The 15,950-nt window shown below is 42.8% G+C and overlaps 1 protein-coding gene across 1 annotated transcript; it reads right to left on the bottom strand.

Annotated features, from left to right (window-relative positions):
• Nucleotides 1-6,027: 6,027 nt before the first annotated feature.
• On the bottom strand, nucleotides 6,028-6,774 carry LOC142456332 (protein SET-like). The gene has a single exon (XM_075557484.1). The coding sequence runs from the start codon at nucleotides 6,772-6,774 to the stop codon at nucleotides 6,028-6,030; it is 747 nt and encodes a 248-aa protein (XP_075413599.1).
• Nucleotides 6,775-15,950: the final 9,176 nt, after the last annotated feature.

Here is a 15,950-nt window from a genome sequence, read left to right as displayed (position 1 = left end):
ATATGTAAATATATATTAATATAGGGATATAAGCTTATGTACATCTATTTATATGTTAAGCATTAAAGTAGCAGACAAACATTGGGCCTCTACTCAAGTCCTTCCTCAAAACAAGAATGATTTGTTCTAATAACCTGGCATTCTGTGATGCTCCCCTTCCTAACACAATTGCTGAAGACAAAATGGACCCATAAGCAAATGTGGTGAAGAAAGCTGATGGTACCCGGCTATTAAAAAATATAGCATCTGGGGTCTTAAAGGCTTGAAGATAAACAAGTGGCCATCTTGGTGGAAAGCAACAAAGCCCACATGGAAGAAGCACACCAGCCTGTGTGATCAGGAGGTGTCAATGGGATCAGGTATCAGAAGACCCAGAACAAATAATCATATCATTGCGAATGGGATGGGGGTTGGGGGCAGAGGAGAGACCCAACGCCTATCTGTAGAAAACTGGATATCCCCTCACAGAAAGGTCACAAGGAAGGAACGAGCCAGCTAGGGTGCAGTATAGCATTGACGAAACACACAACATTCTTCTAATTCTTTAATGCTTTCTCCCCACCCCCTCCCCCCACTATCATGACCCCACTTCTACCTTACAAATCTGGCTAGATCAGAGCATGTACACTGGTATAGATAAGAGCTCTTGACACATGGAATCCAGGACAGATAAACCCCTCAGGGACAGTAATGGGAGTAGCAATGCCATGAGGCTAGGGGGAAGGTGGTGGGAGAAAGGAGGAAGTGATCACAATGATCGACATATTAATCCCCTACCCCCTACCAGGGGGATGAACAACAGAAATATGAGTGAAGGGAGACAGCAGATGATGTAAGATATGAAAAAAATAATTTATAATTTATCAAGGGTTCATGAGGGAGGGGGGGAAATGAGGAGCCGATACCAAGGACTCAAGTAGAAGGAAAATGTTTTGAGAAGAATGACAACAAATGTACAAATGTGCTTGACACAATGGATGAATGGTTTTAAGAGCTGTAAGAGCCCCCAATAAAATGATTATTTTAAAAGAGAAAGAGTGAACCTTATATGTAGCTTTTTCTTCCTTCTGAACCATAGGGCTATTTTTGTTTTACTTATTTTTAATCTTAATCTATATCTTAGCTTCCCAAACATTTCATTTTCTCCCCCTTTCTCTTTCCAGGAAAAAAAGAGAAAATTACTCAGCATCCCTGGCAATTAAAAACTTTTAGACTGTAGCCCACAATCGAGAGTAAAGTGTAGGTATCTGTTTTTGCTGTCCCCCTGATTGTCCCCCCCCCAGGGGGCGGTCTGGCCCACTTTGGGAAACACTGATCTACAGTCTTGACTGTAAGTAGACAATCATGGCGAAAAATTCAAATGACCCATTGCAGTGGGTACAAGACCTCTTTAGCGTATTGAAGAGCAGAGAGGTGACTTTGAGGACCAAGGTGCACCGGCCCAAGCCTTGCTATTTTTAATGGTCTCATATGCATGTGAAAGTTGGACATTGAGTAGGGAAGGCTACAGAAGGATCCGTGTTGGTGAAGAATATTGGAAGTACCATGGACTGCCAAAAGAATCAACAACGCTGCCTTGGAAGAAGTACAGCCAGAATGCTCCTCAGAAGCAAGCGTGGCAAGGCTTTGCCTCATGTACTCTGGCCACGATATCAGGAGAGACTAGTCACTGGGAAAAGGTCATCATGCTTGGTAGAGTAGAAGGATAGTTAAAAAGAGGAAGCCTCTCAGCAAGACAGAATGACTTGGTGGCTGCAGCAATGGGCTCAAATATGACAACACTTTTGAAGGTGGCACAGGATCAGGCAGTATTTCCTTCGGTGGTGCACAGGATTGCTATGAGTTGCAGCTGGCTTGATGCACGGAACAACCACACACAACCGACATCCAAACTTGTTACCAGTGATTAGGAAGGACTCCTAGAGACCCTCCGGGACAGAGCAGAGCTGCCCTATCTATAGGGTGTCCAAGGCTGTAAGCATTACAGAAGCAGACTGCCGCATCTTTTCCCCACAGGGAGGTTCGAACTGTTGACCTTTTCACTAGCAGCTTAGCTCTTAACCACGACGCTACCAAGGCTACTTAATCAAACGCATAAAACATAGTACATTAAACGTTGCAAAAGAATGTGGTTTGTGACCAAAATTTTTAATGCCTAATTCAAGAAAGTGGAAAAGATAAAAAAAAAACAAAAACCAAAGTAATGCTATAGCCCAAGAAATTAAATTAAAGCTCTTACTTAGAGATTTTTAAACTTTAATTTGAAAACAGAATTAACCTTATATGGAGATATTGTAAGCTCAACCGAGAACGTATTATTTTATTGGCAGCTAGGGTGGTACAGGTATGGAGGCAGGCATATCCGATTGCCGCAAGGAAGGGGTCAGCCAAGCCTCTCTGGTGCATCCTGCATTCCCTACTCCAGTGAATCTTCCCTACATCTCTGCTGGGTTCAGTAGTTCCTACACGGAGCTCACAGGCAATACTCACCAATAAGGGGTTACTACAAATCAGGATTGGCAAACAGTAAGGATATAGTCACTGGTCTTCTCAGCCAACAGCCAAGTCTCTCTCCATTCTCAGTGTCTCGGTCACATGGTCTCTTGGCCTTTGCCTTCTTTTCCAGGAAGTCAGCCCACTTGTCACTCGGTCCCACAGTTCCGTAGCTTGGAACTGGTAAGGAGCTCCGCGTTGCTCCTGGGAGTCTCTGTACCACAGTCTGGATGCATCTGGTCTCAGCAGCCTCCACCTCTTCAGACAGGGATCTTGAGGGCGCTCTTCCAAGGTCTTCAGGCTTTGTCTCTCTGTTGCTGCTTCAAAGAAGGCTCCTCCTTACAGCCAGGGGGATGGCAGTAAACACTGACCAGTCCTCTCCGCCAGTGCCACACACCCCCTACGCACAGAGTCCCACCCCATCAACCCGGGGGGAGCCACAAGGCTTGAGTAGAAGAAGCATATTGAGAAATCTCACTCCACCACAGCTAGCAACATATTGAAGGAGCTTTAGTACCAGTGTTGGGTGTTAGATTACTAACTACACGGTCAGTTATTCAAACCCAACGATCAATCCTCAGGAGAAAGAAGAGACCATCTGTTCCAGTAAAAATGGAATCTCCATAAAGATGGAGAACCCTCTACAGCAGTGGTTCTCAACCTGTGGGTCGTGACCCCTTTGGGGGGGTTGAATAATGCTTTCACAGGGTCGCTATGGGAAAACACATAAAACATTTCACAATATGGAATTTCATTTTGTGATTAATCACTATGCTTTAATTATGTTTAAATATGTTCAATTTGTAACAATGAAAATACACCCTGCCTAGTCATAATAGTAGCAAAATGACAGTGATGAAGTAGCAACGAACATAATGTTATGGTTGGGGGTCAGCACACCCTGAGGAACTGTATGACAGGGTCGCGGCAGTAGGAAGGCTGAGAACCACTACTCTGCAGGGTTCCTGTATGATTGGAATCAACTCGTTCCCAGTAGGTTTGTTTGCTTGGTTGGTTTCGGGGTAACAGTGAGGGCGGTGGTAGAATTCTCATCTTCCGTGCAGGAAACGTAAGTTTGATTTCCGGTCAAAATACCTTAAGTGCATCCGTTTCCCATCTGTTAGCGAAGCTATCATACTGAACAGGTTTAAATGGAGTTTACCCAGTCTGATTAGGAAGAAAGGTCTCGTGATCCACCTCTAACGAGCAGCCGATAAAAACCCTGTGTGTGGTCCACTCCAAAACCCATGATGGGAACAGAGCAGGCGCTGCTGCCTTCAGCCCTGTTGTGTATGGCGGTGTCAAGGGCCAAGGCCAGCCCATGGCAGCTATCAATGACCCCACATTGGGCTCTCGGAGGAACCAGTGTGTGTTAGTTTGAGGCGCCTCGGGGGTCAACACCGTTGCAGCAGAATACCGGATCTTTTCTAAAGAAAGGGAGTCGATCTATCCTTAGAGACACATGAGGGAAGATACCGATTGGGAGATGTTTTCCATGAGTAATAAAGCTGGGGACATAAGGGAAAAACACATTTGAGGAAGAGGCAAAACTCTTCTTTTGACTTTAGGCTTTACAGCTAAATAGAGACCCGTTTTTGTTTTCTTTTTAATTAATGAATACATTTAATTTACCTATATAACATCACTTACCTTTTCTTGAATTCCATATATCCTATTAAAACTAGTAATATTTTACATTTCAGTTTGTTTTTGTCCAAAGTGTAAGATTATAAAAAATAAGTTCATAAAATGAATGTTGAAAAAGAGTTAATATTACTGTCAAAAATAATTAAAGAAAAAGTACACTTTTAAAAGCTCTACTACCTAGAGGGTTTAAGTGGAACTTTTCTATGAACCTAGAAGATTTCCAATGGAATTTGTTTTAGAGGAGTCAATTTATTATAAACATAATTAAAACACAATTATACAATTTAAAACTCCCGGACCTTGAGCCGGGTTGATAGCTGGCGGGCTCGGCCTGGTGGCCCCGGGTGCTGCGCGCCCAGGTCCACTCCGCGCGGAGCATCTCCAGACCATGGAATGCGTCCTTGCGCTCACCTTCCTTCTTCCTGTGTTTCTTCCTGCGGTCCAGCTGTGTCCTGTCGCACCTGTAGAACTTCAAGAAGCAGGAGTGAGGGGCCGGCCCTGACCCCAACCTGTCTGATCATGTTTCCTGCATTCCTGGACCGTGTCCTTCCGTTGTGGCGATCATGTCTGCAACCGTGACCACCCCGTGATCCCTGGAGGACCACATGCATCAGCTTGCAAGGCCCCACTCAGGGCCCTACCTCGTAACAATAAAGGCGACCGAAACCTTTAAACAAACAAACAAAAATAATTTAAAAAATAAAATAATTTAAACCTATGCATATTATAAATATTTATACATATTACATACACATTCGAAAAAATATAAAAATACTATAAAAGACAGTTAAAACACTTCAAAATTTTGCATTTTGTTGAAATTGCAAAATCATCTCATTTTAAAGGAATTAATGGTAACAGAAAATAAATATTAAAAAAATAACATTGACCAGTGAATTTTTTTTAATTTCAAGTAGATTCCCAAAGTATTGCTTAATTTCCCACTTTTACAAAAAAAAATTTGTGTACACATTTAGTTTTATTGTAACAAAGCAACTTGTACACTTTTAACGTTAAAGACAGCATCTTTCCTTTCCAGTGAAACAAAAGAAAAATTTTAAATAAACAGGAACAAAATTACAATAGAGAATGTCAATTCCAAAGAAGATCCTACAGGGTCTACTGATTCTCCCATCGAGTGGCAGGGCTCAAGTCATCATTAGGAGAGCATTTTATTTTAAAAGTGTCATCTTAAACTGCAAGGCTATCCGTTAAACATCACAATTAAGCATGCCAAAGGAGAAGCCCATGTTTTCAAAATGCCACTTAACCCACCCAAACATCTCAAACCCACCCTTTGCTGACCTTCTATAACCCCCTTTTTTAAAGTTGTTTTTCCTTTTTTTTTAAACAAGAGAAGTAGACAGATATATGTTGGTAAATGCTAACTGTCCATATTCACATAGAGACACAGTGTAATCTCTGAGCCCAATGTACAGAGGAAGGAGGAAAGAAGCTACAGGGGCCGAGCACCCTCCAGCTGCCAGCAGGGCCAAGGGAGCAGAGGGTTTTGTTTTCCCACAGAGCACGGTGGTGTGTTGATTCCATAGTTTTTGTTGAGACAGGAAGGGACAAAAATTAATTTGAACACAAGGGGGTAGAGGTTCTTTTCCACTGTATTCTGCACAAGGCATTATTCCCTCCACCCCCAAATAAGTTGAGAACCATGGTGTAGAGAAAAGAGACCTCAAGAACAGGGTGATTGAGCACAAGAGGAAGAAAACAAAAACAAAAAAAGACTGCAACTTGCTCCCAGGGATTGAAGAAAATTAAAAAGGTTGGAATCCATTAGTGTTCTGTTAGTCATCCTCTCCTCCATCCTCCTCTCCTTCCTCTCCCTTGTCATCATCTTCATCTTCTTCCCCTTCGTCTTCATCCCCTTCTTCATCAATATCTTCTAAACCCTTCTTCTTCTTCTTCTTCTTCATCTTCTTCACCTTCACTTTCCTCATCATCCATATCAGGAACCAAATAGTGCTGTAATGAATTTGGCCAGATATCATCTTTGATGACCTCTCCTAATTCATCGGCGCCGGCATCAGACTGGTCGGTAAACCAGGTAAAGACACTCTCAGGTCCGTCATGCTGCCCCTTCCTGCTAGCTTTGTTCTGTGTTTGACTGGAATGTTTCGTCAAGTCCTTTCCAGATTTCCATTTGATTTCAGTTGATTTTGAAGATGGATCACCACTATCATTCAGATGAAATTCTTTGGAGAGAACTTTATTTTCAAAGTAAGGATTTTCATCAAAATAAAAATCTATTTTGTAACCTGATTTAATATCTTCAAATTCTGTCACTTCAGCTCTGGTCAAATAATGCAGAGCCTCTTCATCCTCAAGCAATGCAGACACATGCGCATGGTTGACAAATGTTGTTACCCCAAAATTTGGGATTTTGGCGATCAATTCTGACCTCTTCTGAAAGAATGGTTGGCAGAGTTTGTTATATTTCTGTTCTGCTTTCAAAATCTCCTCACTGGCTTGTTCATTAAGTCTGTCTATTTCATTTTGTACCTCATCAATATGTTCAATTGCTTCCAGCTGTTCTTTTTCTTCCTTGGGGGGGGCCGGGGTCTCCTGCACCTTAGGCTTCTTCATTTGCGGCAGGCTTGAAGACTGGCGGTTAGGGGCCATGCTGCTTGCTGTCTGCCAGCAGAGCCCAAGGAACGTGCCAAAGAGCCGCTGGCCTCCCGTGGAAACTGCCACAAAATTGCCAACACTTGTCTGTCAGTTTGTTGATGTTTGCTGTGATTCTAAAAGCTACGTCATTGGTATTTCAAATGCCAGGAGGGTCACCCAACGTGAACAGGTTTCTGAAGTTTCCAGACTAAGAACAGACAAGGAAGAAGTCTCCACTTCGGTGGAAGAAGCCGCTGAAATTCTATGCATAACATTGAAGCATTGTCAGATACTGAAAGCTTAAACCAGTGATTCTCAAACTTCCCAATGCCAGGACCCTTTAATACAGTTCCTCATATTGTGGTGACCCCCAACCATAAAATTGTTTTGTTGCTACTTCATACTGTCATTTTGCTACTATTATGAATCATAATGTAAATATCTGATATTCAGGATGTATTTTCATTGCTACAAATTGAACATAATTAAAGAATAGTGGTTAATCACAAAACAATATGTTATTATATATTGTGAAATATTTATTTCTAATGACAAATAAATGAAATTTTGTCTTGAAGCACGGTGTAGCATGGGTAAGTCTTCATGCCTGGTACTCGTATGTGGGTGGATCTGCATGGGGGCAGACCCAGCTGGAGAGGGATAGAGGAGCGGTGTCTCAGTTCCTAAGACCATCAGAAATATGTGTTTTCTGTTGGTGTCAGGCGATCCCTGTGAAAGAGACGTTCGACCCCCCCAAAGGGGTCGTGACTCACAGGTTAAGAACTGCTGGCTTGAACAAAGGAAGCAGCATACTATCAGAGATAGTGCCAGACTATGGGCCCCTCAGGTCTTGAGGACAAGCAAAATGTGATTGAAGAAGAGCTGATTTCTTGGGGTGTAGACCATGGTGATGTGAATCTGGTAAAGTCTGTGGGGGTGGAGCCTATGGGATCTTCGTTTGCTGATAGGGTACAACTCAAGGTGAGGAGCAACAGATGCCAAAATCTTCTACTGATCAGGGATGTGTGAAGTAGGAATTTAGGGAAATGGAAATGGTCAAAAATGAAATGAAATTCATAAAGAGCAATACCCTAGACATTAATGAGCTGAAATGGACTGGTATTGGCCATTTTGAATTTGAAAATCATGTGATCTACTGTGACAGGAATAACACAATCAAGAGGAATGGTATGGCATTCTTTGTCAGAAAGGATCTTGTTAAATCCATCATGAAGTACAATGCTCTCTGTGATAGGATTCTATCTGTCTCCAGGTAAATCCAATCAATACCATCAGATTTATGCACCAACCACAAAAGTTAGTGATGAAGAAACTTAAGAATTCTACCAACTTCCTCAGACTGAAATTGATCAAACAGGGAATCAAGATGCACTGATTGGAATGCATCTTGGTGCATTGGTGGTTGGAATGTAAACGTTCGATACAAAGAGGAAAGAACAGTCGTTGGAAAATATGGATTTGGTAATAGAAATTAAGCTGAAGATCACATGATAGGCTTTTGCAAAACCAACAACTTGTTCATAGCTACCTTTTTCAACAACACAAAAGTTGACTATAACATGGAATTCCCCAGAGGAGATACACATAAATCAAAATAACTATATCTGTGGGAAGACACTATGGAGAAAAATTCAGCAGCTAGAACCAGGTCATGAGCTGACTGTGGAATAGACCACAAATTGCTCATATGTAAGTTCAGGTAGAAGTTGAAGAAAATTAAAACAAATCTATGAGAGCCAAAATATGACCTCAGTTCCTCTCTCATCTGACATTCCAGACCATCTCAAGAACAGATCTGATGCATTGAATAGAAGACCTAATGAACGGTGAGAGGACATCAAGACCATCATTCGTGAAGAAAGTGAATCATTAAAAAGACAGGAAAGAAAGATCAAAGTGGACATCAAAAGCAACTCTGAAATATACTCTTAATCATAGAATAGCTAAAGCAAATAGAAGAAAGGATAAAGTCAAAGAGCTGAATAGAAAATTTCAAAGAGCAGCTTGAGAAAAAAAATATTATAATGAAATGTTCAATGAAGACTCAGCATGATAGTGGGACAAGAGGAAAGTCAAAGGAAATAGAGGAAAGAGCTAGGAGGCAAAGGGCATATATAGAGGTCTAAATAAAGACATTTACATATGCAAATATATTTATATATGAGGATGGGGAAATAGACCTATGAGTCTATATTTATAGGTTTAGTATTAAGGTAGCAGAAGGACATTGGGCCTCCACTCAAGTACTCCCTCAATGCAAGAATACTTTCTTCCATTAAATTGGCATTCTATGGTGCTCACCTTCCTGACACAACCACTGAAGACAAAGCGGGTGAATAAGCAAATGAAGAAAGCTGATGGTGCCCAGCTATCAAAAGATATAGCGTCTGGGGTCTTAAAGGCTTGAAGGTAAACAAGTGGCCATCTAGCTCAGAAGCAACAAAGCCCACATGGAAGAAGCACACCAGCCTGTGTGATCACATGGTGTTGAAGGGATGAGGTATCAGGCATCAAAGAACAAAAAAATCATATCATTGTTTGGTTACCTCCACGATATGATCACTGAAGACAAATGGGTGCATAAGCAAATGTGGCGAAGAAAGCTGATGGTGCCCAGCTATCAAAAGATATAGCGTCTTGTGTCTTAAAGGCTTGAAGGTAAACAAGTGGCCATCTAGCTCAGAAGCAGCAAAGCCCTCATGGAAGAAGCACACCAGCCTGTGTGATCATGAGGTGTCGAAGGGATCAGGTATCAGGCATCATCAGAACAAAAATCTTATCATAGTGAATGAGGTGGGGAGTGTGAAGTGGCCACTGGACATCCCCTTACAGAAGTGTCTCAGGGAGATGAGCCAGTCAGGGTGCGATGTAGCAACGATGAAACATACAATTTTCCTCTAGTTCCTAAATGCTTCTTCCTCCCTCACTATCATGATCCCAATTCTACCTTACAAATCTAGCTAGACCAGAGGATGTACACTGGTACAGATAGGAACTGGAAACACAGGGAATCCAGGGTGGATGATCCCTTCAGGACCAGTGGTGTGAGTGACGACACTGGGAGGGTAGAAGGAGGATAGGTTGGAAAGGGGGAACCAAGAATCTACATGTGACCTCCTCCCCGGGGGGACAGACAACAGAAAAGTAGGTGAAGGGAGACGTCAGACACAGCAAGATATGACAAAATAATAATTTATGAATTATCAAGGGTTCATGAGGGAGGTGGGAGCAGGGAGGGAGGGGAAAAATGAGGAGTTGATGCCAGGGGCTTAGGTGGAGAGCAAATGTTTTGAGAATGATGAGGCAATGAATGTACAAATATGCTTTACACAATTGATGTATGTGTGGATTGTGATAAGAGTTGTATAAGTCCCTAATAAAACAATTTAAAGAATTTTTTAAGAAAGAAAGGGATAGGAACTCACGACACACAGAATCCAGGAACAGGAGTGGGAATAGTTATAGCAGAAGGGTAGGGGAAAGAGGGGGAGAGGAAGGGAGAAAGGGGGAACCGATCACAATGATCGACACATCACTATACACCCCTCTCCAGGGAGAGGAACAACAGAAAACATGGGGGAAGGGAGACAGCAGTCAATGTGAGAGATGAAACTAATAACAATGCACAATCTATCAGGGGGTTATGAGGGAGAGGAAGGGGGAAACAAAAGAGCTAATATCAAGGACTCAATAGAAAGTAAATGTCTAGAAAAGAATGAAGGCAACATATGTACAAATATGCCTGATTCAACTGATGTATGGATTGTGATAAGAATTGTACGAGCCCTCAATAAAATGATTTTAAGAAAAAAGAAACAAATGTTCAAAGACCTTGAAACCTTTCAGAGAACATGCTCAGCATATCTTAAACTGAAAGAACTCAAGAAAAAATTCAAGCTTCAAGTTTCGATGCTGAAAGATTTTATGGACAAAATATTGAATGACGCAGGAAGCATCAAAGAAGATGGAAAGAATACAGTCAGTGTACCAAAAAGAAATAGTCAATCTCCCATTTCAGGAGGTAGCCACAAACAAGGCTTCAGGAATCAATGGAATTCCAATAGAAATGTTTCAGCAAGCTGTAGAAGCACTGGAAGAACTCATTGGTCTATGCCAGGAAATTTGGAAGACATTTACTTGGTCAACTAACTGGAAGAGATCCATATGTGTGCCCATTCCAAAGAAAGATGACCCAACAGAATGCTCAAACTATAGAACAATATCATTGATAACGCTTACAAGTAAAACTTTGCTGAAGATCATCCAACAACAGTCGCACTAGTACATTGACAGGGAGCTGCCAGAAGTTCAGGCTGGATTCAGAAGAGGACTTGGAACAAGTTAGATGTCTGCTGGATCTTGGCTCAAAGCAGAGAGTACCAGAAAGGTGTGTATTTGTGTTTCATCGGCTGTGCAAAGGCATTCGACAGTGTAGGCCATAAGAAACTGTGCATAACCTTGAGAAGAATGGGAATTCCACATTTCATCATGCTCCTGCAGAACTTGTACGTGGATCAAGAGGTAGTTGTGTCACCAGAACAAGGGCATAATGTATGGTTTAAAATCAGGACAGGTGTGCATCATGATTGTAGCCTTTCACCATATTTGGTCAATCGGTGTGCTGAGCAAATAACCAGAGAAGCTCGGTTATACGAAGAAGGATGCTATATTAGGACTGGAGGGAGGTTTATAGCAATCTGCAATATGCAGATGACACAACCTTGCTTGCTGAAAGTAAGGAGGACTTGACGCACTGATGAAGATCAAGGATTGCAGCCTTCAGTGTAGATGGCAACTCAAAGAAGGCCCAAATCCTCACAACTGGACCGATAAGTAACATGATAAATGGAGAAAAGCTTGAAGTTGTCAAGGATTTTGTCTTGCTGGTATCCACAATCAATGCTCCTGGACACAACAGTCAGATCAAAAGCTATTGCACTGAGTCGATCTGCTGCAGAAGACCTCTCTAGATTCTTGATGCACAAGGATGCGCATTTAGAGGACTAAGGTGCACCTGACCTCTTTTTTTTTAAAACACTTTTTAAAAAAATCATTGTATTACGGGCTCATACAACTCTTATCACATTCCATACATACATCGATTGTGTAAAGCACATTTGTACATTCATTGCCCTCATCGTTCTCAAAACATTTGCTCTCCACTTAAGGCCAAAATACTTTTTAAATGTTTCATGATTTTGTGAGCCACGTATTCAAGTAAGGTTGATGCATCTGTTTCCACATGGCATTCATGAAGGTCATTGGGTGGCATTTCATGCCATTGCCTTGAGAATGGGTAACAGGTTAGTCTCAAATTCACCCCCAGCAATTCCTCCTCCTGAAGTCTCAGGACCCTTCTACTTGATCATCTCTACAAGGTGGCCAGGTTCCTTACCTGGCAGCTCAAGGCTCTGAGAAAGTGTTTCATCCATTGAGGCTGGAGAAATCCTCAGCGATCACCTATAAACTTTAAACTGGAATTATCCTACAAAGCCATCATTAAACAAAATAACAGCGTAGCCCAAGTGTTTGCCTCTAGTGTATCACCCTTATAAAGATCTTTCTATACTGTAACTGACGACAGCTAAACTAAAGCACAGCAACAGCTGGAAAGGCAACATTCTCAATGAGTGGCGATGGCACAGCATCGATGGAGGGAGGGTGGTTTCAAGAGACCAAAGGAGAAGCAGCAAGGCTTCTTCTGACCTGTGCTCAGAAGTCCTGCTGTTTCATGGGCCCCATCACAGTTGATAGCTTACAACTAAGTCATAGTGACAGCCCACCTTCAAGGACTGGTGAATAGAAACAGGAGGCATGATTCCTTGGGGACCACCTTTGGATATTTGTCACTATAAATGTGGAATAATCCCCAAGGTATGTTGTTAAGCGAAAAAACAAAGGTGCAGAACATGGTGTACAGCATCAGACATTGGTGTAAAAAGGAGGTGTGTGTGTGTGTGTGTGTGTGTGTGTGTGAGTGTGTGTGCGTGCGCGCTATACCTCTAAAAGGCTGAGTCCCAGGAGAAGGAGGAGGTCAAACATACCTGAGCCCTCCAGCCTGTTCACCAATTCTGACCTGGCCGCCCCTCCCAGAGCCCTCTCTACTTCTCTACTGGGTGCACTAATCGTGTGCAGTGGTCTCACAGAATTCATGATATTTATGATAATACTCATGCCTGTGGGGTTTATTAGTGAAGTGCCAGCTTACAACTTGGGAGCAAAACCAGTAAGCCACGACTTAGGGAGAGGATCAAGAAGCATGTAGGCCAACCTCCCTTCGTCATGCAGGCCTCCTCTCACGGTCCTCGTTGCCTGGCCCCTGCCCAGCTCAGGTGAGAGTTACAAAGCTCATTTAGCTCTGCCGAAAGTGCCTGAGGCACCTCATTCTACCAGCAAGCCTCTTGTCTTTCCCCAAATCTAGCAGGTTCTCGGCACAGTGACCCTGGGTCCAAAGGAGGACACACTTGCTCCCAGCTCTTCTTCCTGGGTGACAGTGAGCTCCCTTCGTCTCTGGTAAGGGAAAAAGTGATGCAGGCCACACCTCCAGGAAACTCCCAGCCATGAGATTAAAGCTGAGACATGAGTCAGCGCATTGCATCTCACACACACACACACACACACACACACACACACACACACACTCCTGTAAAACAAATGGGCTGTCACATTAGATCGCTTCAGGGAGAATGGTCTCAACATTTCCTAACTGTCACACCACTGAGAATCCTGGCCCAGCCAAGCTGACATACACTTCAATCCATAACGGCAGCAGATGCAAACTAGAACGTGAAGACTTTTTGAACCAGGATCTGAAGAAGATAGAGGTTCAGGGAGCAATTTTTTCTCTGAATGATGCTTCTCCATTCAGGAGAAGATGGCTTCTAAAGTTTGATCAACTCAGAAACACTTTTGTCAGCATCGGAGATCTCGAGTACTTGAGTTAATTCAAATCCATTAAGTGCACCAAGTAAAACTAACACTATACAGAGATGGGCAGACAGGTCATCAACAGACAAGTGGGAAAACAAGATGTGGTCTAACCCTGCAGTTGAATGCTACACAGTCCTAAAGAGGAAGGGAGTCCTGAATATGTTCCCACGTGAAAGATCCTTGAAGACCTCATGTTAAGTGAAATAAGGCAGACTCAAAAGGACAAATAAGGTATGACCCAGCTTATATGGAGCATCTCTTACTCTCATAACACGCTGCCCTTGAGTTGATTCTGGTTCATAGCAAGCCTGCCTACAGGACAGAGTAGAACTGCCGCTCTGGCTTTCTGTGATTATAACTTTCTAGGGGAGTAGAAAGCCTCATCTTTCTCACGAGGAGTGGCTGGTGGTTTTGAACTGCTGATCTTGCAGGCAGCAGCCAGTGCATAACCCACCAGGGCTCCTTATATGAATATCTAGATTAGGCAAAGGCATAGAGGCAATAGCTCATTGGTGGTTCCCAGAGACTGGAATGGGGAGGCTACAGAGAGGGAGCTGGGGAGTCATGGCTGAAGGAGTACTGAGGCTGTGTCTGGTGTGAGGAGATGCTTTTGGAAATAGAGAGTGGTGAGAGTTGCACAACATGGTGAATGTAATTAATTCTACCAGATTATATATAATTATATGCACCAAGTCAAACTAAGTTTTATATGATTTATTTATAATCTGGTAGCATTAATATATATACATCAATACACATATATAGTTGAAATGACCTATATATATGATCATTATATATATATATATATTGTGTGTATATAGGGCATATATTATATATAAGTGCATATACATTTTTCCACAATAAGTTTTTTTTATCTTTTTTTAAATTTTTTAATTTTATTTATTTTTTTACATTTTATTAGGGGCTCATACAACTCTTATCACAATCCATACATATACATATACATACATCAATTGTATAAAACACATCCGTACATTCTTTGCCCTAATCATTTTCTTTTTTTTAAAAATCTTTTTATTGGGGCTCATAAGGCTCTTATCACAGTCTGTACATACATCAAATGAGCAAAGCACCCTTATACATTCGTTGCACTCATCACTCTCATAATTCACCTTCCACTTGGGTTCCTGGAATCAGCTCGGTTTCCCTTTTTTTCCCCCCATCCCCCATCCCCCTCCCTCCCCGATCCCACCCCTGGTCCCTTGATAGTTTATAAATAATTATTATATCTTATCTTACACTCCCCGGCGTCTCCCCTCACCCGCCTCCCCCTTGCCAATCTCCCAGAGAGGAGGTTACACATAGATCTCCGAGATCGGTTCTCCCTTTCTACATGCCCTTCCCTCCTGGTGTCGCCACTCCCACCGCTGGTGTTGAAGGGTTCGTCTGTCCTAGATTCCCTGTGCCTCCAGATCCCCACTGCACCGCTGTACATCCTCTGGTACAACCAGCTCCGCAAGGCAAGGTAGGATTGGGGTCATGATGATTGGGAGGGGAGGAAGCGTTCAGGAACTAGAGGAAGGTTTTGAGTTTCATTGTTGTTACACTGAACCCTGTGTGGCCCATCTCCTCCTCACTACCCCTCTGGAAGGGGTGTTCAGCTCTCTACAGGTGGGCATTGGGTCCCCATCATGCACTCCCCCTCTTTCACGGTGATGTGATTCTCACCACCACCCCACCTTTGATGTTGGAGACCTGGTCTCCTCTGTCCTTCATGGTCACCTATGTTGGTGTGCTGCTTCCGTGTGGGCTCGGTTGCTTCTGGGCTAGATGGCCGCTTGTTTGCTTTCAAGCCTTTAAGTCCCCAGACGCTATATCTCTCAGTAGCCGGGCACCATCCGCCTTCTTCACCACTCTTGCTTATGCACACTTTCGTCTTCAGTCATTATGTGAGGAAGGTGATCACACAATGATTGTTTTTGTTCCTTTGTATCTGCTACATGGTCCATTCAACACCTTGTATTCGCTTAGGCCGTGTGCTTCTTCTCTGTGGGCTTTGTTGCTTCTGAGCTAGATGGCCGCTTATTTGCCTTCAAGCCTTTAAGACCCCAGACGCTATATCTTTTTTTGATAGCCGGGCATCATCAGCTTTCTTCACCCCATTTGCTTACACACACGGCTGTCTTCAGTGATCATGTCGGGAAGATGGGTATCTTGCAATGGCTGCTTAGCAGGGCGAGGTGCTATTGTATTGGGGGATTCCACAATAAGTTTTTAAA

This window comes from Tenrec ecaudatus, chromosome 9 (genome assembly GCF_050624435.1).
Source record: "Tenrec ecaudatus isolate mTenEca1 chromosome 9, mTenEca1.hap1, whole genome shotgun sequence".
Taxonomy (NCBI): Eukaryota; Metazoa; Chordata; class Mammalia; order Afrosoricida; family Tenrecidae; genus Tenrec; species Tenrec ecaudatus.
Note: the sequence above shows the minus strand (reverse complement) of the source record. Positions and strands in the feature narration are given on the sequence as shown.